Here is a 24,952-nt window from a genome sequence, read left to right as displayed (position 1 = left end):
TCAACCATTATGGAAAACAGTATGGCGATTCCTCAAGGATCTAGAACTAGATGTACCATATGACCCAGCCATCCCACTACTGGGTATATACCCAAAGGATTATAAATCATGCTGCTCTAAAGACACATGCACACGTATGTTTATTGCGGCACTATTCACAATAGCAAAGACTTGGAATCAACCCAAATGTCCATCTGTGACAGACTGGATTAAGAAAATGTGGCACATATACACCATGGAATATTATGCAGCCATCAAAAAGGATGAGTTTGCGTCCTTTGTAGGGACATGGATGCAGCTGGAAACCATCATTCTTACCAAACTATCACAAGAACAGAAAACCAAACACCGCATGTTCTCACTCACAGGTGGGAACTGAACAATGAGATCACTTGGACTCGGGAAGGGGAACATCACACATCGGGGCCTATCATGGGGAGGGGGCAGGGGGGAGGGATTGGATTGGGAGTTATACCTGATATAAATGACGAATTGATGGGTGCTGACAAGTTGATGGGCGCAGCACACCAACATGGCACAAGTATACATATGTAACAAACCTGCACGTTATGCACATGTACCCTAGAACTTAAAGTATAATAAAAAAAAAATAAATAAATAGATGGTGCCACAGACATGCCCCTCTCAGTCTCCTGATTAAAGTCCTAATTGTGCTAACATGCTCATTTATCTCAAAACTGAAACCAATTTTTTTTCCCAACTGAGCATGTCTTTAAGTTTAGGGCTGTTCTTGCCTTTGCAGATTAGAATTGGGTGGGTTGATTGTTGTTGATTTTGTTTTCGTCAAACAATAAAAAGAAACTGGAAGGGAAAACCCAGCAATATGGTTGATTTTCTATATTCTTTTAAAATAATTTTTTCCTGTGAGTTTACATGTGAAAAGGCAATGAGTATCAATTCTTCATAAAAGTGACGGAATTACCCTGGGTCAGAGGTTGCAGTGAGCCGAGATTGTGCCACTGCATTCCAGTCTGGGTGACAAAGCAAGACTCCATCTCAAAAAAAAAAAAAAAAAAAGCGATTTAATTAGGAGATGAAATGAACTGCGATAAAATAGGAAAACGTGTTCTTTAATAAACATAAGACATCTTCAAGTCTAAGTAAAATAATAACAACAACAGATTCTACACCACAGTTGTATACACTTCCAGTGAAGCTTTATGCATTCCATTCTGAGCTCCTAGCACCAGGTAAACATGAATCATAGGTGGAAATATGCCATGTTTAGCACTAGAAGCAATATCACAGTTTATTAGCAAAATAAAGCAGAAAATGGTCAGGTAAATAAATATTACAGCATATAATGTACTGGTGATGAAGCTGCAATAAAGTAATATAAGTGAGGTTTACTTTTTTTTTTCTTTAAACTGGGAAGGCTAGTTGTAAACATAAACATTCACATTAAACTACTAGCCCCCCAAATCCTAACCTATCTCACAAACAATAATCATTTTTTGACTATAAAATCATAAAAACTTGTACTCCATGGCTCTTTTGTCTCGATGGTTTTTCAGAGAAAAAAATGAGCTGTGTTAAGTAGTTTCACTGATTTATCCATCTTGAATAGCTGCCAGTTCCGGAACCTCATACATCCTCAGAACATCTTCGTAGAGCAAATAATTATGTAGGCTTCTGGGAAGTGGCAACTCACTAATATAACTGTCAGACCGTAGACGTTCCGATTTTAGACTAGACCGAATTTCCAAACGACAAAGATGGGTCAGGGATGGAATAGTGGCTGGAGAAACAAAAAAAGCAAGGTGAAACTTTTTTTAAACAGAAAGATGTAATAGTGCATTAAGGGAAATTCATTTTTTTTCTTTTTCCCAACTCTTTGTAATAAAAGTGATATATTGCTTAGAATTACTTTGAAAGAAGACTACTTTGAGTCAGTATGACCACAATAAACCTTATTTCTTCTTTTCTACAGCCTTCAACTGGCTCCTCTCCCTTCGGTTGTTGGCCACACATTTAAAGTCAGTATCCAGGGCCGCAAACACTAAATGCCCAAATTCTAAAGATCTGTCAATAACTGCACTTAAGAAATGGATGAACCAACTTTAGAAATGGTAGAAGCTCACAGTAGCAAATGCTACCTTTCTCTTAATCTATTTCATTACAAATGGTTTCCAGACCTATCACATCAAGTGAATAGATGTACAGCTTGCAAGTTTTCCTTTTTATCCATAACACAGAATGAAAATTTTTAATTGGCTCTGAGAGAAAGGGAAGTATTTACTGAGTGCCTTCTATGTCATAAGCCCAAGTACTTCACTCAAACTTTCTTTTTATCTTCATTAAATTCATGAGGTATATATTATCAGGCTATTGTAGAGATTTAAAAAAACAACTTTCCAAAGTCCCAGAGCTAGTAAGAAGCAGAGCCAGGATTCAAACTCAGATCTAACTGAACCCATAGCGTGTGTGTGTGTGTGTGTGTGTGTGTTTATCTGCAAGGCAATGCAGCCAAAAGCTAATTACCAATTAAAGGACAATCCACGTGCACATAATTAAGAACTGTATGAGCCGGGCGCGGTGGCTCAAGCCTGTAATCCCAGCACTTTGGGAGGCCGAGACGGGCGGATCACGAGGTCAGGAGATCGAGACCATCCTGGCTAACACGGTGAAACCCCATCTCTACTAAAAATACAAAAAAATTAGCCAGGCGAGGTGGCGGGCGCCTGTAGTCCCAGCTACTCCGGAGGCTGAGGCAGGAGAACGGCGTGAACCCGGGAGGCGGAGCTTGCAGTGAGCTGAGATCCGGCCACTGCACTCCAGCCTGGGTGACAGAGCAAGACTCCGTCTCAAAAAAAAAAAAAAAGAACTGTATGATAGGCCAGGCATGTTGGCTCACGCCTGTAATCCTAACACTTTGGGTAGGCCAGGCGTGATGGCTCACGCCTGTAATCCCAGTATTTTGGGAGGCTGAGGTGGGCAGATCACCTGATGTCAGGAGTTCAAAACTAGCCTGATCAACATGGTGAAACACCGTCTCTACTAAAAATACAAAATTAGCTTGGCGTGGTGGCACACGCCTGTAATAGCAACTACTAGGGAGGCTGAGGCAAAAGAATCACTTGAACCTGGAAGGCGGAGGTTGCAGTGAGCCGAGATCACACCATTGCACTCCAGCCTGGGCAACAAGAGCAAAATGCGTCTCAAAAAAAAAAAAAAAAACCATATGATAGCAGTTTCATTTTCCAAGATGAAAAGTGTTAAATAAAGAAGTTAATGTCTGCTTTTATATGAATCGGACCTAAAGCCTTTTGTTAGTTCAAGAAATCTTTTATAAATCCCTGTGAAATGTAACAATGATTAACAGACCAGGATCTGAGCATCAAAGACAAGTACTATCAAGAGCACAGCTGATACCAGACCAGCTAGTCTGATTCCAGGTCTAGGGTTCTTTAAACTCTAATACCCAAAGGGCTTGAGACAAATTAATTCTCTAACATCTTCAGTATCTTCCAAGCCACAGAAGTTAACTTATCATCGTTTTGGTTTACTAGTTTAGGTTTAGTTTATTCAGAATTAAAGAAATCACTCAAACTGGTGTTTTAAAATGCCAAATAAGAAAGCAAAAGTTATCAATTTTGTACATAAAACCTGAGTCTAAGCTGGGCATTTTCTTAAACCATGAGTCATAGATTCCCTATTATAAAATAATAAGATTACAGTATCTACAGTATATAGCACATTTATTTCCAATATTTTTCCTATCCATATCTTACTTAAATTTGACCCTTTTCTATAAACTTAAAGGAGAAATGATGGTTCGCACATGAAAGACGGGAATACACAGGTAAAGGGGCAACTGGAGGAAGTAGCAGGAATACATATGGAAAGCACACCCAAGCTGCAAACACCACGGTTTTCCAAAGGTTTAAGTAGATTGACTATGTTCAACTATCAAGTATAAGGAAGCCTTCTTAGGAGGATCATGAACAATAATTGGTCAGTTAATAGAAACTCACCTTAAAGCAGGTGACCAAAACACCATACATACTTTAAACATTCTAATTTAAAATGGATACATGAACCACATCTAGAATGTAACATCTTAGGCTTGCAGTTTATTTATGTATTTTTTACTCACCACTATATAAATAAGGACACAGTTTCACTTTCTTTAAGGTACAGCATGGATTTAAAGGTATGTATAAAACAAGGTGAGTGCATAATCCTTCCATATTTTCACAGGCATTTCTGCTTTCAGTTGTTGTAGCCACATCTAATTCAATATCTTTTTTTTTTGAGACGGAGTCTCGCTCTGTCACCGGGGCTGGAGTGCAGTGGCCGGATCTCAGCTCACTGCAAGCTCCGCCTCCCGGGTTCACGCCATTCTCCTGCCTCAGCCTCCCGAGTAGCTGGGACTACAGGCGCCCACCACCTCGCCCGGCTAGTTTTTTGTATTTTTTAGTAGAGACGGGGTTTCACAGTGTCAGCCAGGATGGTCTCGATCTCCTGACCTCGTGATCCGCCCGTCTCGGCCTTCATTCAATATCTATTTCTGTTCTGTGCTTATCTTTATCAAGTCTTTTTAAAGGATTCTACTTTGCCTTAACAGAAACAATCATTCTCTTTTCACACTCACAATTCATTAGCTTGTGCAATCTGGAATTATTCAACTACAATTGTTGGGAGCAGGCCCCCCAAAATCTGGCCATAAACTGGCCCCAAAACTGGCCATAAACAAAATCTCTGCAGCACTGTGACATGTTCATCATGGTCCTAACACCCAAGCTGGAAGGTGTGGGTTTACAGGGATGAGGGCAAGGAACACCTGGCCCGCCCAGGGCGGAAAACCTCTTAAAGGTGTTCTTAAGCCACAAAAAACAGCATGAGCGATCTGTGCCTTAAGGACATGCTCCTCCTGCAGATAACTAGCCCAAACTATTCCTTTAATCTGGCCCATCCCTTCGTTTCCCATAAGGGATACTTGTAGTTAATCGAATATCTACAGAAACAATGCTAATGATTGGCTTGCTGTTAATAAATACGTGAGTAAATCTCTGTTCAAGGCTCTCAGCTCTGAAGGCTATGAGACCCCTGATTTCCCACTTCACACCTCTATATTTCTGTGTGTGTGTCCTTGATTCCTCTAGCGCCGTCGGGTTAGGGTCTCCCTGACCAAGCTGGTCTCAACATACAATAATATGCACAATGTAATAAAAAGTTTCAGAAATAAACATAACTGCTGTTTGGTAAGCACACACCTCTGCTGGTAGGAACACTGGCATTCTAGAGTGTAGCTGGCCAGCTGCAAACACAGAGCATGCCAATAGACACAGTCAGATGGAAATGAAAGAGAACATGACAAGACTGGTTAATCCAGTGTGTGTTTTTAAAGTGAAGTTGGTGAAGACAATTTCTACTTATATTCAGTTAAGAGTTTAATAGGCATCTGTTAAATTGAATCTCTTCATTCTTAGGAACATGAATACTTACTACACACCCAGAAGAAAGATAAAGGACGGCTGTGCAACCCGGAGGAGAGCTGCTCACTTGGAGATAAGGGATCCTTAATGATGCTCCAGCTTCTCAGAGTAGACAGACTACACTGGCTTAAAATTCTATGGGCTGACTGGGAAGAGTTCCTCCACATGCCCTAACACTTCATGTAGCGCTGACCAGCTTGTCTAGGTTACATGACTACATCACTGGAGGTCTATCTTTAAAGCTTAATAAATCATTTGTTTATGCTAATTATGTGTGTAGAAGCTTAACCATGAGTGATCAAGCCACACTAGACCAGTTTGGCGTTTGTTAGGAGAAACTTAAGTGACTTGCCCACTGAGATGGTGCACATCACAACACAGCTGTTGTTAACTAGATCTAAATGATTTGAATCCCAGTCCAGGGTTCTTTAAACTGTGACAAGCTCAATACAATTCTCCAACATCTTCTAAACCACTGAAATTATCACACATTTCAGAATATCTTTCCATTTAACAATAAAAAAGGAAAAGTATAGCTACTTCAGGTATTGGTTCAACTTTCAATTGCACCATTTTGGTTTTCCTTCTAAGAGCACAACAGATCACTGGCCTAATGAACAATTAGAGGTAAGAACTATGTTCAGCTGAACTGAGGGAGTCTTTCATGTGTACATTGTTAACACAGACAATAATATGCCTGTCAGTGCCATTTTAGTTTACTATGCCAGTAAATACTACGAGAATTTTATAACCATATATGCAATATTTCAAAGCGTACAAAATCCCTTTGAAAGTTTTAGTGACGCATAGTATTTCCAGACGTGTTGCCACTAGGCTAGAAGATCAAGTCATGCCTTGAATTTATAATACAAAAAGGCCACAGAAGCTGTAGGTAAAACTTACTTTCATGAAAACCTATTAAAACCGTATTTAGTTTATTTAGTTTTAAATAAAACTCCATGTTTTTGGATTATGGCAGTGACTGTAACCTAGAAAATGGTATCTGAAACCATGCTACACTTTTAAGTCACTTTTCTGACCCAATCATTTTTATTCAGTACGTTAAACTTAGTTTATCTATACATCTATTAGCAGACAAGTAACACTTAACTTTTAATTCCTATACAGAATTCCTCTATTTTGTTCATTTTGTTATATGTACTGGCAGAACAATCAAAATAGAAGACTACATGTTGTTATATAAAGTTTTGTTAAAATCAAAAGCAGACACAATGATCAAATTAAACATCGCAATTCTTAATTCATTATGTTCATAAATGCCAACTTTACTATAGCACAAAACTATATCTATATCATACACACCCACTGTATTTTTTACATTCATCTCTAGCCTGCCCTCAGGCCAATGTTCAAATGACCTATCTTCCTGAATTACATTTCTCTGGTTCCTTTGAAATGTTTTGCACATCAAATGTATTTATCTGACTTCTGAGTCGTCTACTACCATTTTTATTTTCATCATTAATATATTGTCTTTCTGGTTGGCTTCCATCCTTTTGTTCCCAATTTTTCTTAATTTACTTGTGTTGTCTCTCTCTCACTGACTATAACTAAAACCGCTAGAGAAAACACACAAAAAACGACTACCTGAGGACTCTGAAAAATAAGTACTAGATTAGGACATGAAGTCAAAACAACAGCAATGAGCAGGATAGAAGAATGACCAATATAGAGGCAATGAATGGATTCGATGGAAAAGCATCATCTAGTAATAACACCTGTGCTGGCGCTGACGCGCCACTATTAACTAGCTGTGTGACCTTGGGCAAGTCACCTAAATATTCAGACTTTCAGTTTCCTCTCCATAAAATGAGAATAATGCCTCATCTACAAAATGGGCATCATGACACTTCCCTGCATCAAAAGACTGTTGATGAGGTTCAAGTTGGAACACATTTGCAAAAGCGTTTTATGAAGTAAAATACCACACAAATCCTAGGCACCACAGAATCTACTGATCTCCAAATGTTTTGATTACACACTAAATTAGCAAAGTCTCTGAGCACAGAACCCAATGTATATGTTTTACATATAAATTATATGTATACTACTAACCAAACATTATTTGTACTATAAAATAAAATTAAGATAAGCCAATATGAAATATTTTAAATAATTTCATTTTTAACTAAAGGTATAAGACTCCTTTAAATATTAATATTTTAACAAGAACATGGTGCTTGACTAGGATTTATTAATTTAATTCTTAGTGATCTAGCAATTCCAAAAGTTGGTTCTAAGCCCAGTTTATTCTGATACATGGATGTAGCTGAAAAAACATCTAAATGGGAGAAGTACATTATGGCTTAGCTGAACTAAATCAGGATTCTATTCTAGCCTATCTAGCAATTATGAAAAAGTTATTGTCAAAATTCATCTGGTAAATTTCTATTTTTTCCTGATATCAATCAGCTTATAAGCTAATTAGAAAGTTTTGCATTTTTACTAAACGCAATTCAAAACAGAGGGGAACTATTTCCAAGTGTTTTAAAGATGTCAATGTAAGAGTTTTTCCAGGTGATATATACTACTACTCACAAGAAAATCAGATAACAATAAAAGTATTTCCTAGTACCTATTTTCAAAATCATCTCCACATAGCAAAAGTTTCTTTCAGGGCTTGGTTTTAACTTGTGTTGGGGGGCATGGAGGGGAGTTCCTTTCAGAAGGCAGTTACCTTCTCACTTAGTTAAAATGCCATCTCTTCCCTAAATCAACAGAATTTTTACAAAATATGTGGTAGGTTGCAAAGTACTGACAGTTATTTATCGCCAAGAAAGAAAAGGCCCAAGAAAACTGGAAAAGCTGTATTTTTGTAAAAGCACATAATTTATCTTTGAATTTAAGGGTTCTTTTATATATTGTATCACAGATAATAAGCAAAACTTTGGATGTATAAACAATAATTATGGTCATTCCCACCTCATTATAAAGTACTGCAAAGACCCTAATATATTTTAAAGGTCATGTTTTAAAAAACTATCCACAACGACACTACTTTGTGCAATTCTGGATTCAAATGATTCAGCTCTTTTCCTGTACTAGCCTATGAATGATGCAGCAAACTCATTTCATGTTATCTCCATTACCTTACATTTGGAGAAAAGCAGCCACCACTCCATCAATGGTCATTCTTACATAGCTTTTCCAAAACACATCATTCTGTTAAATAAGCCATTACTGTTGCCAATACAGCCATGTGCTGCATAAGGATGTTTTAGTAAACAACGGACCACATATACGATGGTGGCCCCACAAGATTATAATGGAGCTGAAAAATTCCTATTATCTAGTGATGTCACAGGTGTCATAACATCAATTAATTTTTTTACAAATTTAGTGTGGCCTAAGTATATGGCGTTAAAGTATATAGTAGCATAGAGTAATGTCTGAGGCCTTCACATTCACTCTCCACTCACTCACTGATATCACCCAGAGCAATTTCCAGTCCTGCAAGTCCCATTTATAGTAAGTGCCCTATACAGATCTATCATTTTTTTTTTTTTTTTTTTTATCTTTTATGCTGTTTTGTTTGTTTGCTTTGCTTTGAGATAGTCTCTTTCTGTCGCCAGGCTGGAGTGCAGTGGCACGATCTCAGCTCACTGCAGCTTCGCCTCCCAGGTTCAAGTGATTCTCCTGCCTCAGCCTCCCAAGTTGCTGGGATTACAGGCACCCACCACCACGCCCAGTTAATTTTTGTATTTTTGGTAGACACAGGATTTCACCATGTTGGCCAGGCTGGTCTCGAACTCCAGACTTCAGGTGATCCGCCCTCCTCAGCCTCCCAAAGTGCTGGGATTACAGACGTGAGCTACCACGCCCCACCTATGCTGTATTTTTACTGTATTTTTCCTATGTTTAGAAACACAAATACTTACCAATGTGTTACAATTGCCTATCGTTTTCAGCACAGTAACATGCTGTACAAGTTTGTAGCCTAGGAGCAATAGGCTATACTATGTAGCCTCAGGTGTGTAGCAGGCTCTACCATCTAGTTTACATAAGAATACTTTATGATACTTGCACAATGACAAAATCACCTAACAGAGCACTTCTCAGACTGTATCCCCGTTGTTAAAAACACCTCACTGCATCTCTTCTCTGGTGCATTTTTCCTTTAGTGGCTCTTAAAAATTTTTCTATATTCTCTTGGCGTAAACCCAGGAGGCGGAGCTTGCAGTGAGCTGAGATCCGGCCACTGCACTCCAGCCCGGGCGACAGAGCGAGACTCCGTCTCAAAAAAAAAAAAAAAATTGTCTCTTCTCTCACTGAAACAGAATCTTAACAAATACCCTAAGTTGTAACATGTTATAAATACCACAAATCTCCTTCCAACTTAGTATGCCAAACTTTCTATCTGCAGGGTTTTTCTAAAAAAAACTCTTCTTTAATGCTTTAGTAATGTTTTCTATGCTCCTTTAACAACATTTGCTAATAAGGAATGCATTTTGTTTTGTCCTCATATTATTTCAGCCAGTTTTACTGTGGCAGGAAGGACATGTGTTTCCCCAATGGTCTGTGACTTTTTGTCTTTTGCTATTGAATAAGAAAACTCAAAAAGAGTTCTAAGCCTTTATCATTATGGTTAGTAAATTTTGTAAAAAATAATGGACTGGGCATCCTAGGACTTAAACATTGAGGAAAAAAATCACAGGGCTTGTCCTCATGTTCTGAATGTGTAGATTATAGTGTCTTGCTGAGTATGGTTCTTTCATTAGCTAATTATCTCAAGGCACACTACATGTTAAGGACAAGGTTCACTGTTAAAGTAAAAGTGAGACTATATTTCAAATACTTTCTTGATAATTTTAAACTTCTTGTCAGTTGCAATTAGGTGGTAGGTAGTCATTTCTATTTTAGCTCTTTTTAGCTTTTTAAAATTTTTATTCTTTTATTGTATATATTTAAAGTGAACAATGTGATGTTTTGTATGCTTATGTTGATATACCTACCATAATGAAGTGATTACTATAGTCAAACAAATATTAATATACCCATCATCTTATACAGTTCATATAGTTACCTTGCTGGTGTGTGTGTGTGTGCACACGCACGTGTGTTTGTGTGTGGTGAGAGTGCCTAAAACTTACTATCTTGGTAAATTACCAGTACACAACACAATATTTTTAACTATAGTCCTCATGATCTCTAGAACTTCCTCATCCTACATAACTGCAGCTTTATACTCTTTGACCTACATCTTTTCATTTCCCCCACCACCAACCTGCCTTCAACCCGGTAACCCAGGTGGTCATCATTTTTATCACATAACATGCCTGGTAAAGAACAAGAGGATGCAGCTCTACAGTGATTACATTGGTTCACTTGTGCTTGCACTTTTAATAACACTATTTCCTTACAGAAATCCTTTTAAGCCACTTGACCAATTTGTGAGAAGTGGTTAAATTAAAACTACATAATATCATTATAGGTGAACTAAGCAATCACACATGAACAAAAATTCACTACAGCACACCACAAATGTGGTGGCACAGTCAACCCCATGCACCTGACTTTGGGAAACCCTGATGTAACCCCTTCAGATATGTAGGTACAAGGCACTGGGCCATGTATGCTAAGTGGGGCGTAGGGAAAGAGATAAGTCCTCGGGAATCCCCATTCTACCATGAACACTGTACAGAACATTCTGCCTTCACCTCTTCTCACAAAAGCCTGATTCTTGCAAGGAAATTACTTCCTTGGCCAATTTTGAAAATTTTCCACGCCTTGCTATACCTGCTGCAAGGTCTGGGGGGCAATGTTAGCATTCTTATAGTTCTTGTGCACCACTTCAGATCCATGCTTCTGTCTTTAAACTCCAACAGACACTAGTTTCTATTCTTTCAGAGTTTGCTCTCCCTTACTGCCATAACTGATCTTTAACATCATGGAGACCTCAGGTCCCAACTCCTCCCCTACCTCATCCTTCAGGTCCCATCCTTTCTCATTTCTTTTCCTATCTAGACTGGATTCCATGGGCCCATCACTGCAATTATTTTATCCTCATTTCCTTTGCCCCTGTTCTGACAACACCCAGGATCAATCTAACCATTTTCCTTCTGCACCCCAATACAAAGAAAACTAAGCAATACTGGAAAATACAACTACATGAACTAGTTCTACTTCCAACCTCTACCAGACCTGTAGGGTTTTGCTCTGCAAATCTTTCAGTGGTTCTCAATTGGTTTCCCACAGCAAACATTCCAAAACACCAAGTCCCCTACCCAACTCTCACTTCAATCTCCTCCTTAGCCAGGCTTTACTCCCTACTTCAGAGTAAAAACTGGTCTTACGGGCTTTTTTTCCTGAGCTTCCAATCCCCCAACTATAAATTTATCTATGTCCACTCCATCCTCATCTTTCTTCTCTATCTCAAATAAATGGGTCTACCTGAAGCTAATCCCATCTCCATCCGGCCTGTATGAAATCTCACTAAACAAATTATCCCTTTATCTCTGAATCTGATGTCGTTTTATAAACTGAGACCCTCTTGATCTATAAAACATGATCAAACTCCTCCCATCTCAAAAAGAAAACTCCCACAACCCTGAATCCTTCCCTTTTAGCTACTGTACTAATCAAAGAGCTATGTTGACTTTATTTTTTCATTCACATATTTTTTTTCTTTTTTAATTTAACTTTTAAGTTCAAGGGTACATGTGCAAGTTTGTGATGTAAGTAAACTTGTTTCATGGGGGCTTGTTGTACAGCTTATTTTGTCACCCAGGTATTAAGCCTAGTACTCACTAGTTATTTTTTCCTGGTCCTCTCCTTCCTTCCACCCACAGATAGGCCACAGTATCTGTTGTTCCCTTCTATGTGTCCCTAGGTTCTCATCATTCTGCTCCCACTTAGAAGTGGGAACATGTAGTATATGGTTTCTGTTCCTGCATTAGTTTGCTAAGGATAATGGTCTCCAGCTCCACCTATGTTCCTGCAAAGGACATGATCTCATTCTTTTTTATGGCTGCATTGTACTCCATGGTGTGTATGTACCACATTTTCTTTATGCAGACTACCACTGATGGGCATTTAGGTTGATTCCATGTCTTCGTTACTGCAAATAGCGCTGCAAGGAACATATGTGTACATGTGTCTTTATGACAGAATGATTTCTATTCCTATGGGTATATACCCAGTTACGGGACTACTGGATCGAACAGTATGTCTGTTTTTAGGTCTTTGAGGAATTGCCATACTGTCTTCCCAATGGTTGAAGTAATTTACACTTCCACTAACAGTGTATAAGCGTTTCTTTTTCTCCGCAACCTCACCAGCATATTATTTTTTAGTTTTTAGTAATAACCATTCTGACTGCTATGAGATGTTATCTCACTGTGGTTTTGATTTGGATTTCTCTAATGATCGGTGATGTTGAACTTTTTTTCATATGACTGTTGGCTGGATGTGTGTCTTCTTTTTAAAATAGAATTTATTTTTATTTTTAAAACTTTTTTATTTTTAAATTTTGTGGGTACATAGTAGATGTATATATTTATGGGGTACATGAGATATTTTGATACAGGCATGCAATGCATAATAATCATATCAGGGTAAGTGGGGTATTCATTGCCTCAAGCACTTATCCTTTCTTTGTGTTATAAACAATCCAATTACACTCTTTTACTTGTTGTAGAATGTACAATAAATTATTGCTGACCTTAGACACCCTATTGTGATATCAAATAGATCTTATTCATTCTATCTAACTATATTTTTGTATCCATTAACCATCCCCACCTCTCACCCTCCATCCCCACTATCCTTCTCAAGCCTTCTACTCTGTATCTCCATGAATTCAACTGCTTTAATTTTTAGCTCCACAAATAAGTGAGAACATGCAAAGTTTGTCTTTCTGTGCCTGGCTTATTTTACTTAATATAATGACCTCCAGTTCTATCCATATTGTTGCAAATGACAGGCTCTCATTCTTTTTTATGGTTGAATAGTACTCTGTTGTGTATATGTACCACAGTTTCCTTATCCATTGATCTTTTAATGGACACAAGTTGCTTCCAAATCTTGGCTATTGTGAATAGTGCTGCAATAAACTTAAGTGCAGATTATCTCCTCAATATACTGATTTCCTCTCTTTTGGGTATATACCCAGCAGTGTGACTGCTGGATCATATGGTAGGTCTATTTTTAGTTTTTTGAGGAAACTCCAAATACTTTCTCCCCTTCTGTGGGCTGTCTCTTTTCTTTGTTGACTGTTTCCTTTGCTGTGCATCAGAAACTTTTAAACTTGATGTGATCCCATATGTCCATTTTTGTTTTGGTTGTCTGCGCTTTTGGGGTATTGCTCAAGAAACCTTTGCCCAGTTCAATGTACTGGAGAGTTTCCCCAATGTTTTCTTTTAGTAGTTGGAGGTCTTAAAGTCTTTAATGGATTTTTATTTGATGTTTGCATATTTCCAGAGATAAGGGTCTAGTTTTATGCTTCTGCATATGGATATCCAGTTTTCCCAGCACCATTTAATAAAGAGACTGTCCCTTCCCCAATGTATGTTCTTGGCACCTTTGTTGAAAATGAGTTCACTGTAGGTATCTGTATTTGTTTCTGTGTTCTCTATTCTGTTTCATTGGTCTATGTGTCTGTTTTATGCCAGTACCAGGCTGTTTTAGTTACTATAGCTTTGTAGTACAATTTGAAGTCAGGTAATCTGATTCCTCCAGTTTTGTTCTTTTTGCTCGGGATAGCTTTGGCTATTATTCTTTTGTGGGTCCATATACATTTTAGGATTGCTTTTTCTATTTCTGTGAAGAATGTCATTGGTATTTTGATAGGAATTGCATTGAATCTGTAGATTGCTTTAAAGTAGTATGGCCATTTTAACAATATCGATTCTTTCAATCAATGAACATGGAATGTATTTCCTCTTTTGGGGTGTCCTCTTTAATTTCTTTCATCAGTGTTTTACAGCTTTCATTGTAGAGATCTCTCACTTCTTTGGTCACACTAATTCCTAGGTATTTTATTTTATTTATTGCTATTGTAAATGGGACTTTTTCTTTTTCAGATTGTTCACTTTTTGTTTTTGTTTTTGTTTTGAGATGGAGTCTTGCTCTGTTGACCAGGCTGGAGTGCAACGGTGTGATCTCAGCTCACTGCAACCTTCACCTCCCGGATTCAAGCGATTCTTCTGCCTCAACCTCCTGAGTAGCTGGGATTACAGGCATCCACCACCACGCCCAGCTAATTTTTGTATTTTTAGTACAGATGGGGTTTCACCATGTTAGCCAGGCTGGTCTCGAACTCCTGACCTCAGGTGATTTGCCCAAAGTGCTAGGATTACAGGTGTGAGCCACCACACCTGGCCTGTTCACCGCTGGCATATAGAAATGCCACCAATTTTTGTATGTTGATTTTGTATCCTGAAAATTTACTGAATCTGTTTAAATCAGTTCTAATAGGTTTTTGGTGGAGTCTTTAGGTTTTTCCAAATATAAAATCATATCATCTCCAAACAAGGACATTTTGACTTCTTCCATTCCAACTTGGATGCCCTTTATGTCTTTCCCTTGTTTGACTGCTCTAGCTAGGACTTCCAGTAGTACTCTGTTGAGTAATAGTGGTGAAAGTGGGTATCCTTGTCATGTTCTAGATCTTAGAGGAAAAGCTTCAAGTATTTCCCCCTTTCACTATGATATGAGCTGTGGGTCTATCATACATGGTGTTTACTGAGTTGAGGAATAGCCGGTTTTTTGAGGGTTTTTGTCATGGAGAGATGTTGAATTTTATCTGATATTTTTTCAGCATCAATTGAAATGATCATATGGGTTTTGTCCTTCACTTTGTTGATACAATGTATCACACTGATTGATCTGCCTACGTTGAACCATCCTTGCATCCCTGGGATAGATTCCACTTGGTCATGATGAATGGTCTTTTAAATGTGTTGTTGAATTCGGTTTGCTAGTATTTTGCTGAGCATCAATATTCATCACAGATATTGGCCTGTAGTTTTCTTTTTTTTTCTGATGTGTGTTTGTCTGGTTTGAGTATCAGGGTAATACTGGCCTCACACAGTGCATGTGGAAGTATTTCCTCCTCTATTTTTCAGAATAGTTTCAAGAGGACTGGTATTCGTTCTTCTTTAAATATTTGGTAAAATTCAGCAGTGAAGCCATCAGGTCCTGAACTTTTTTTTTTGCTGGGAAACTTTTACTACAGCTTCAATGTTATTACTTGTTATTGGTCTGTTCAGTTTCTGGATTTCTTCACTGTTCAATCTTGGAAGATGTATGTGTCTAGGAATTTATCCATTTCTTCCAGGTTTTCCCATTTCCTGGCATAGTAGTAGCCTCCAATGATCCTTTGAAATTCTATTATATCGGTTATAATGTCTTCTTTTTCTTCTCTGATTTTATTTGGATCTTCTCTCTTTTTTTCTTAGTCTGGCTAAATGTTTGTTAGTTTTGTTTATCTTTTCAAGAAACCAACTATTTGTTTCATTGAACTTCAGTACTGTTTTCTTTGCTTCACTTTCATTTATTTCTGCTCTGATCTTTATTATTTCTTTTCTTCTAGTAATTTTGGGTTTGGTTTGGTCTGGCTTTTCTAGTTCTTTCAGATGCATCATTAGGTTATTTGGAGTTCTTCTACTTTTTTAATGTAGATGCTTTAGCTATATCATTCACAGGTTTTAAATCAGTGTCTGATACACAGTTGATATGTAATTAAGGAATCCACTCATTAAGGAATTAATAAATAACTAGATTTGTACATGCCTACCTATAAAAATACTTCCATGAGAGCCTCTCTTCACTGAAGACTTCTGCCAGTGGTCCACATTTGGAACTAACTAATACTACAGACTGAGTGGTTAGACGTTCTCAAATGGACAGACTATGAGAAGCTACAGCTTCTGTCCTAACCACATTTCCACCTTCAATTATGCCACTCTACCCAATTATACCAAACCAAGTTCATTATTATTGCTTTTACTATTCCTGACAGTAAATAATTCCTAATTCATGAATAAAGGAGATTATCAGAATTCAATTTAGATGAACAATTTTAGGAGTCAGTCATAATGATTCTCAAGGTTCTCACTGATTATGAGAAAGAGCATTTCATTAAAAATGTATTGTCACCAGCAGCAACTAGACAGAAGCTGACCTCCCACCATCCAATCTTCAAACCCTTTTGGATTCAGCCAGTTTATCCTGGGTAGTCCCACTGTCTTCTTGTCAGTTTACAGGAAATATCTCATGGAGTTAAACTGAGAAGATATTTTTATGATCAGATGAGGAGAATGTGAAAAATGCTCTTCTGTTTTTAAAGGGTGCACTCTCAAAAATCTGCAAGTGCAGTGCAGTATGACAGGTACCTACCAGGTGTTAGGAAATCTGATGAGACCCTTAAGGTAACCAATATGTAAAGGAGAGAGGAAATGGTTAGAAGAGTGTCAGGAAACATAAGCTGAGAAGAAGATGATTCAGAGATGAATTACTACAAGTAAGAATCAATAACATTAAAAGCAGCAGGGGAGGAATGTTAGAGGATCTTAACGTCTTGGAGAAAACATTGGCACATTTGTAAGGTGGAGTATTCAGGAAAACAAGTACTCATGTGCAGTACTCATGGTAGGACAGCATGGGGAGGCATGGAAAGGGCCAGAGTATGAAGAGCGTTGCTAGAGTTTGACCTTTATTCTGAGAGAAATGAGTTCTTTTATATTCTCTTTTTTAAGGGGCATGGTATATTCAAACACATTTTATTTAACAGCGATTTTGAGAATAATAGAGGCTGAACACTCAGGAGTGTACTCAAGTAAGTCAGAAATGATCATTGCAATCAACAAAGGCAGTAGCAGAAGAGATGGAATAATAATAATGGATTTGGAGGATATTTACAAAGTAGAACTGACCATATATGGCAACCTATCAACTGTAACTAGTGTTTCTCCAAAAATGGAAGAACTCTCTCATCTACAATTAAAGCGACTGAGCAGGATGACCAAACTAAGGAAATACCTGTCCACCTTTCCCCCACCAGAGAAAATAAAAAATGACATCATAGAAGACAGTCTTTTTATGTTTCAATTTTATTTCTAACTTAGCACATTCTAACCTCCCAACCTTCCCTGTTACAATTTTGTGGCCCATTATCTTAGCCACTAAGAAGCGAGTCCACAGAAATATATGTGGTATGGAAAGACCACCTTATAAAAAGATGAGGGTTATGGCAACTGACTCTTTCTCGATCTGCATCTACTACTTCTTTGTCTCCTCAAGATGAATTCTGTACCAACTATGAATCTCTATCCAAACAACACGAACCATGTTACAAAGAATTTTCCCCAAAATCACATACTCTAGAGCAGATCACACATTTAACCCAGACAAAGGGCAATGGCTGACATTTCACATAATCTAGTCCTTCTTTATATAAGAAATGGTGGGTCCTAAAATTCCACAATCTCCAGCAGATACAAATGATGTGTTTTTAGATGCTTCATCCAGTGCCTTGGGCTGATCCTGTGAGGGACTGTCACATGGGAACTCCCTCAAAAAGGGTCATGACAGATAGAAGAGGCAATAGGGATGCAGAAGTGAGGTTCTGGTGCTACCTTTACAACAGCCTTTTCTAAGCCTCCTTATTATCACATGATTGTGCTCCCCTTCCCTTTCTGAAGTATCAGGGAAGAAGCCTCTTGAAGTGCTACTCTCTATAGCTTCCTTTGATCATCTTGAGAACCAAGAGGAAACTTGGGTAAAATGAGAGATCTTGTGGTTGGGTCAGTTCTACCTCTGGATGGTTATTTTAATTTTTAAGGTTCTAAATTCTGTAATTCAGGCCTACCAAGAAAGACAAATCATAAAGAAAATAAAAGGTATATCTCATTTTCAAACCAAGGACCATGAACTCTGCCTTAACCCCTTAATTTTTCACCCACTGCCCCCAACACTCTCCTCAGAGCCATGGTTTTGTGCCTTTTATATATTGGTTACCTTTAATTTTTTCATGTTCAACGGAGCTGTCATCTAGGCAGCTGCAACGAGAAACCTTTCCTTCTAATCTTGTTCAGTTCCCTAAGAAGCTGGATGATATTTAATACTAACTTTTTCATAATACTTATTTCAGACAGGAACCTAGTAACATCCTATAGTCTATAAATAAAGTAGTTATGTGGGAAGAGTGGGATGGGCTTTCAAACCAATACTGGTGATCTCATACTTAGAACATGTAAAAAAAAACCTGTTTACTCTAAGGCCATAATTTCTCCTTTTTTTTTTCTTTTCTTTTTTTTTTTTTTGAAAGACAGAGTTTCATTCTTGTTACCCAGGATGGAGTGCAATGGCAGGATCTCAGCTCACCACAACCTCCGCTTCCCAGATTCAAGTGATTCTCCTGCCTCTGCCTACCAAGTAGCTGGGATTACAGGCGCTCGCCACCACACCCAGCTAATTTTGTATTTTCAGTAGAGACGGGGTTTCTCCATGTTCGTCAGGCTGGTCTCGAACTCCCAACCTCAGGTGATCTGCCTGCCTCGGCCTCCCAAAGTGCTGGGATTACAGGCGTAAGCCACGGCGCCTGGTCAATTTCTCCTTTCTTAATGTACCAACAGACATGCTGGTAACTTTAAAATAGTTTTAACAGCAAAATGTCCCAGCAAATATGAGTACAACCCATTAGTATCTAGTTTAAAAAGAATTTCCCCACAAAAACAAAACCCAAAAAACTTGGATTAACAAGAGGCTGTGTGAAGTTAAAACTGTAAGTGGGCAGTTGGAACCCTGTTAAAATTTCAAGTTTAAGTATAAATTTCTCACTAAAAAAAAACAAAAACAAATTTATCAGTCTGGCTCTTAAATGTAGACATAAGGTAGAATGTAGGCAATGTTAACCAAGGCATGAATCTGCTAAATTTGTGAAGGTCCACAACATGGCTGGTGTTTGGGAGGTTGAAAGTTTCCCACTCAACAAATGAAAGGTCATGTGTCCAGTTTTTTAAGATAATAGGAAATTACTGATTGGGTTCTTAGTAATAATGCCTCACCCAGGTGAAAAGCATCCAGAGGAAATGAATCTAGAGTTAAGAACTACTGTGAAGAATGGGCTCTCATTCTCACTAAATATTTAGCTTTATTAACTCTATGAGCATGGGCCCCATGGTAGACAAACTGCACAATTTATCCCATATATTTTAAAAGGCCCACTATTACCCCACTTCCCATCAAACTTGGTTTATTGAACATGTGCTTTAAAAACTGTAAGTTAGGGCTTTGCATATCAATGTTTAAAATAAGGAGCAGGTGGCCTGTAGTTGAGTTATCGCACCATATATCACTCATATAAATACTCTTACCAAGTATACTGCTCCATTATTTGTAGCTCTTTTTTGTTCATTTAAGAGACAGAATCAGGTTCTGTCATCCAGGCTGGAGTACAATGGCATGAACACAGCTCACTGTAGCCTCAAACTCCTGGGCTCAAGCGATCCTCCTGCCTAGGCCTCCCAAGTAGCTGGGACTACAGTCATTCACCATCACGCCTGGCTAATTTTCTTATTTTATTTTGTAGAGATGGGATCTTACCATGTTGCCCAACTGGTCTTGAACTACTGGCCTCAAGCAATCCTCCCACCTCAGCCTCTCAAAGTGGCATTACAGGCCTATTTGTCGCTTTTCGTTTTTTTTTTTTAATACTTTGTGTTCTAGGGTACATGTGCACAACGTTAAGGTTTGCTACATACGTATACATGTGCCATGTTGGTGTGCAGCACCCATTAACTTGTCATTTACATTAGGTGTATCTTCTAATGCTATCCCTCCCCCTCCCCCCACCCCACAACAGATCCCACAACAGATCCCGTGTGTGATGTTCCACACCCTGTGTCCAAGTGTTCTCACTGTTCAGTTCCCACCTATGAGTGAGAACATGCAATGTTTGATTTTCTGTTCTTGCGATAGTTTGCTGAGAATGATGGTTTCCAGCTGCATCCATGTCCCTACAAAGGACATGAACTCATCCTTTTTTATGGCTGCATAGTATTCCATGGTGTATATGTGCCACATTTTCTTAATCCAGTTTGTTTTGTTTTTATTGCTCTTTCCTTGGTCACTGACTCTGGGATAGGATCTGGTTATAAATTAACTTGACTATAGGCTAGGTTATGCTATGCTAACAAATAAACCCTAAAAACCAGTGTCTTAATACAACACAGGTCTACTTCTTGCTCATGCAAAATCCTCTGCAGGTCAGGCAATTCTCCTAAAATGACACTTGAGTGTCCCAGGTGTCACCCATCCTGTGTAACCACCATCTCAAACATGAGCTTTCTAATTGCTTTCAACAAGGGAAGGGAGAGCAAAGAGTGCTTACCTGCCATGGTTTATGCTTTGACCACTTGCCTCAATCATGTAACAATCAAAGCTGAAAAATCCAGTCTTTCTTTGTTCCAGGGAAGATAAAAATGAAATGGAACTCAGTTAACTGAGGTCTGTCTCTGCCACAATGACAATGTCTATTGTGAAAATGATATGAAGTAGCTACTATTACCATCTCTTCTTATAATTGAGGAAACCAAAGTTCAGGGATGTAAGTAACTTCTCTGTAGCTAAAAAGTGATAGAGGCTCTCAGCAAACTGACCCAGGAACAGAAAACCAAACACCGCATTTTCTCTCTCATAAGTGGTAGTTGAACAATGAGAACACATGGACACAGGGAGGGGAACGTCACACACCGGGGCCTGTTGGGAGGTGGGGAGCTAGGGGAGGGACAGCATTAGGAGAAACACCTTATGTACATGATGGGTTGATGGGTGCAGCAAACCACCAGTGCACGTGTATACCATGTAACAAACCATGATGTTCTGCACATGTATCCCAGAACTTAAAGTGTAATTAAAAAAAAAAAAAAAAGGATTTGCGGTACATGATTATTCCTCCAGGACCATATAAACCAGATTACAATGGCCTGAAATAAATTGATCGAAATTTTTTTTTAAAATTTTACCCAATAAATTTTAAATATATGTCATAAATCCTTTCTTTCCATGAAAATTTAAAGAGGTTCTAGTGCTATATTAAGAGTTAAAAAAGATAAATCATGTCAAGTTTAAAATGAATAAATCTGGGTAGTCAAAGGAAAAAAAAGAGAGAGAAAGTGGTGGAGGCATGTCTATTTAATTCTAGAGCTCCAACCTTCAACCATTATATTCTGTCTGCTGTCCATGCAGAACCTGCACCAGATCATTACCATAGGGTTGAAGTCAGCAGAAAAGTTAAAATTTTTCTTTGGCATAAAATAAGGGTGTGCTCCAACTCTCATCTTTTTAACAAGTAACTTAATGATGTGTTTGTTATAAACTAAACAAGATATATGTTCTTGCTAAAGAAAACAGAAAAACAAATATTCTTTTAAAAACTAATATGTTTTATTATCCTAAACTAGAAATGGTTTTAGCAGACAACTGGAATGCTAGTTCATTGTTACCAGAAAGGATTACAGACCAACTATTCCTAACCCTAAGCTTTGTTTCTGCATCTAACAATCACATAAAATAAATTATCATATGTAGTTACCTTGGTGTACTTACCACAGATTATTTATCTTGAAGGCTATGTGAGAAAAGAACATTGCTCAAAACTAGGGGCATTGCTCAAAGTTTCAAGGGAAATTTTTGCTTAACCTGGATACTTGCTGAACCCACCATATTTAGCTAGGAATCCTCATAATGTTCCTGGAGTACTCACCCTACCGCAGATCAACCTTCAATATTCATTTTTCTTTTGCTTCTACTTTTAAGATCAACTGTTACTTAAAAATATGTTCTCAATCCAATTTGCAATACAAAATATCTGTATTCTCATACTTCTTAGGTAGTATAACTTTAAACTCATTGCTACGTACTACTATTAAAAACTAAGCTGAAGCTAGGCACAGTGTCTCGTGCCTATAAGACCGGCACTTTGGGAGGCTGAGGCGGAAGGATCACTTGAGCCCAGGAGAAGTTCAAGAGCAGCCCAGGAAATATGGCGAAACCCTGTCTCAATAAAAAATACAAAAATTAGCTGGGCGTGGTGGCACATGCCTGTGATCCCAGCTACTCAAGAGGCTGAGGTGGGAAGACTGCTTGAGTCCAGGAGGTAGAGGCTGCAGTGAGCCACGATCGTGCCACTGCACTCCAGCCTAGGCAACAGAGCAAGATCTTGCCCCCACAAATTAATTAATTAATTAATTAAATTAAAAACTGAGTTGAGACACAGAATATTTAGAGAGAACTGCTCAAAAGGCACACAGGCCATCCATTCCCAGATATTCTAAAATCTAGCTCTTCAAGTCACAGCAACAGAAGTCTGGGTACCTGAACCACACTGTAATGACTACTTAAGAACTGCTTTTACTGAATTGCACTTTGGTATGAAAACAACAGTCCACGTAAAAGAAGTCCCGAGAAACCACAGCTACCAAGACATTGTCTAGGAAGCTGTAACAGCATCCAAGAAAATCTATTCTGAGGAACAGGTTTATTTGATCTTATGAACCCTGTCACCTAGTGTCAATGACAACAGAGCTCAGAGTCAAACATACAGCCTAATCCACAGACAAGTATCAAATTCCCATTGCTACGCTTTCTCTGACTCCATTTTTTTATCTATCCCCCACCTTTTTTTTTTTTTTCATTTTTCTTTTCCTTCTACTTTTGTTTTACTGTTTTGTGATAATATATATGTATTATATAAACTGTTTTAAATCCTTTTCAGAACAAAGCAAGGAAACACTGAAATAAAAAGATCAAGAGAGTTTCCTGGAGTCCTTTAAAGGACCCTTTGTAGGATCCAGATCCATTTAACACTCTGGAGAGAATTATATATATCTAATCATTAAAGGTTCAGGACGAACTAAAGCCATGTGTTTTTATCCATAATAATTTAATTACTTAGACCTGACCAGGAGTTGGCAAATTTTTTGAGTAAGACATCTATTGCTACGTGGTTAGCCTGATGTTTCTAAGAGGTATGTAAGAGGCACTTGATTAAAAGACGGTTACTGAAACTGCAACCACTCAGTAAATTTTACCTGGTATACATTTCCTTTTGGATGCAAGAAACTTTTTGAAGACACATCTGACTCAATGATTAAAATATGAGAAGCAAGAAATGTGTTGTTACTTTTGTTTATAAACTACCATGGCAAGTTGCTACTTACTTAGGGAGAAAAAAGGGGAGGAAAGAATAATTTTGACCAAGTACATGGCATCTATAGGACTTGAAAAGGGCTTAAATAAAAAATGGGAGAAAAATCTTTCCCAAGGGATAGATACTGAATACTGAGTGGAGCTAGGAAGCTAGGAATTATCTAAGAGTTTACTAACAGTGGCAGAGGTGCAAGAGGTATCTTTTCAAAAAAAAATTTTTTTAACATATTGATAAGGCAGCCGTTGTTAATATCATGATAAGTTATTGGAGGAAGAGGGGTAAAAGCAAGGTCAGTCTTGTAAAGAGGTTAATCAAACAGTTGTCCTGCTAGGCTCGTGCCCATTAGTGTTAAAACCCTGACCATGCTTCTGCTTACTAGAGATCCTGTAGCTCAAAATCCCAGTAAAGGAGGGAGTACTGATGACCAACATGCAGAAATTTGTTATCCTGAAAACTGATGATAAAAGGGTGCCCCCAAGAGAGCCCTGAATTATAGAAAGGAAGAGAGTCACAATCCCATCTGAAAGCCAGGCAACTAAGTTTTTCTCCGTCTTACTAAAATTCCAGCATTGTAATGGTGCCTACTATCTGCAGAAGAGGAAGCACCAAAGAATACCCTGAGAGACCAATATAAGTAGGAGGAAGAATACAAGCTTTCCCCAGGTAGGCTGTAACAAGGAGATGGATAAAAAGCCTTTCCATGATAGGACAACACAAGAATCACTGTGGATCCGGATTTCTCAACCTCGGCGCTACTGACATTTGTAGCCAGATAATTATTTATTGTAGGAAGCTGCCTTGTGCACTGCAGGATGCTTAGCAGGATCCCTGGACTCTACCCCTTAGATGGCAATAGCATCCCTAACCATTGTGACAACCAAAAAAATGTCTGCAGACATTACCAAATGTCTACAGGGGGGCAAAAATCACCCCTATGCTACGGATAAAAAACAGCTTCCAGTGTTAACTCGCTCTCTTGGTAAATAACACTCCCAAACCACCTCACCTTCTGAACCAGGAAAAAGAGACAGAACAGAAGAATCTGTAGTAAAAATAATAAGTTCAATTTTGGATATGTCAAGATGTGAGACAGCAAATGGAGATGTCCAAAAGATAGTTGGATATATGAGACTGGAAACAAGAAAAGAGGGCTTGGCTAGAGAAACAAACCAGAAAACCATTAGCTACATTAGCTCAGAAAAGGCCTCTGAGAAAGGCTTTTTTGAATCTTCAGCTGAAATAAAAATCTCTCAATAGATGATGATTATTACCCTACACAAGCTCTACCTAGTACTTAATTAAACAAGAAGCCCTTGATGGA

The 24,952-nt window shown here is 38.3% G+C and overlaps 1 protein-coding gene across 9 annotated transcripts in view; it reads right to left on the bottom strand.

Moving 5' to 3' along the window:
• Positions 1 to 1,075: 1,075 nt before the first annotated feature.
• Positions 1,076 to 24,952, bottom strand: part of ASB3 (ankyrin repeat and SOCS box containing 3) — a 122,332-nt gene continuing 98,455 nt past the window's right edge. For all 9 annotated transcript variants that reach the window (XM_033175719.1, XM_033175720.1, XM_033175718.1 and 6 more), the window contains one exon: positions 1,076 to 1,759. In XM_033175719.1, the coding sequence (XP_033031610.1) occupies positions 1,572 to 1,759 (188 nt within the window). In that variant the 3' untranslated portion in view covers positions 1,076 to 1,571. The remainder of the gene's footprint in view (positions 1,760 to 24,952) is intronic.

Source organism: Trachypithecus francoisi, unplaced genomic scaffold (assembly GCF_009764315.1).
Source record: "Trachypithecus francoisi isolate TF-2019V2 unplaced genomic scaffold, Tfra_2.0 Lachesis_group17, whole genome shotgun sequence".
NCBI lineage: Eukaryota > Metazoa > Chordata > Mammalia > Primates > Cercopithecidae > Trachypithecus > Trachypithecus francoisi.
The sequence above is the reverse complement of the archived record's forward strand: the minus strand, read 5'-3'. Positions and strand labels throughout refer to the sequence as shown.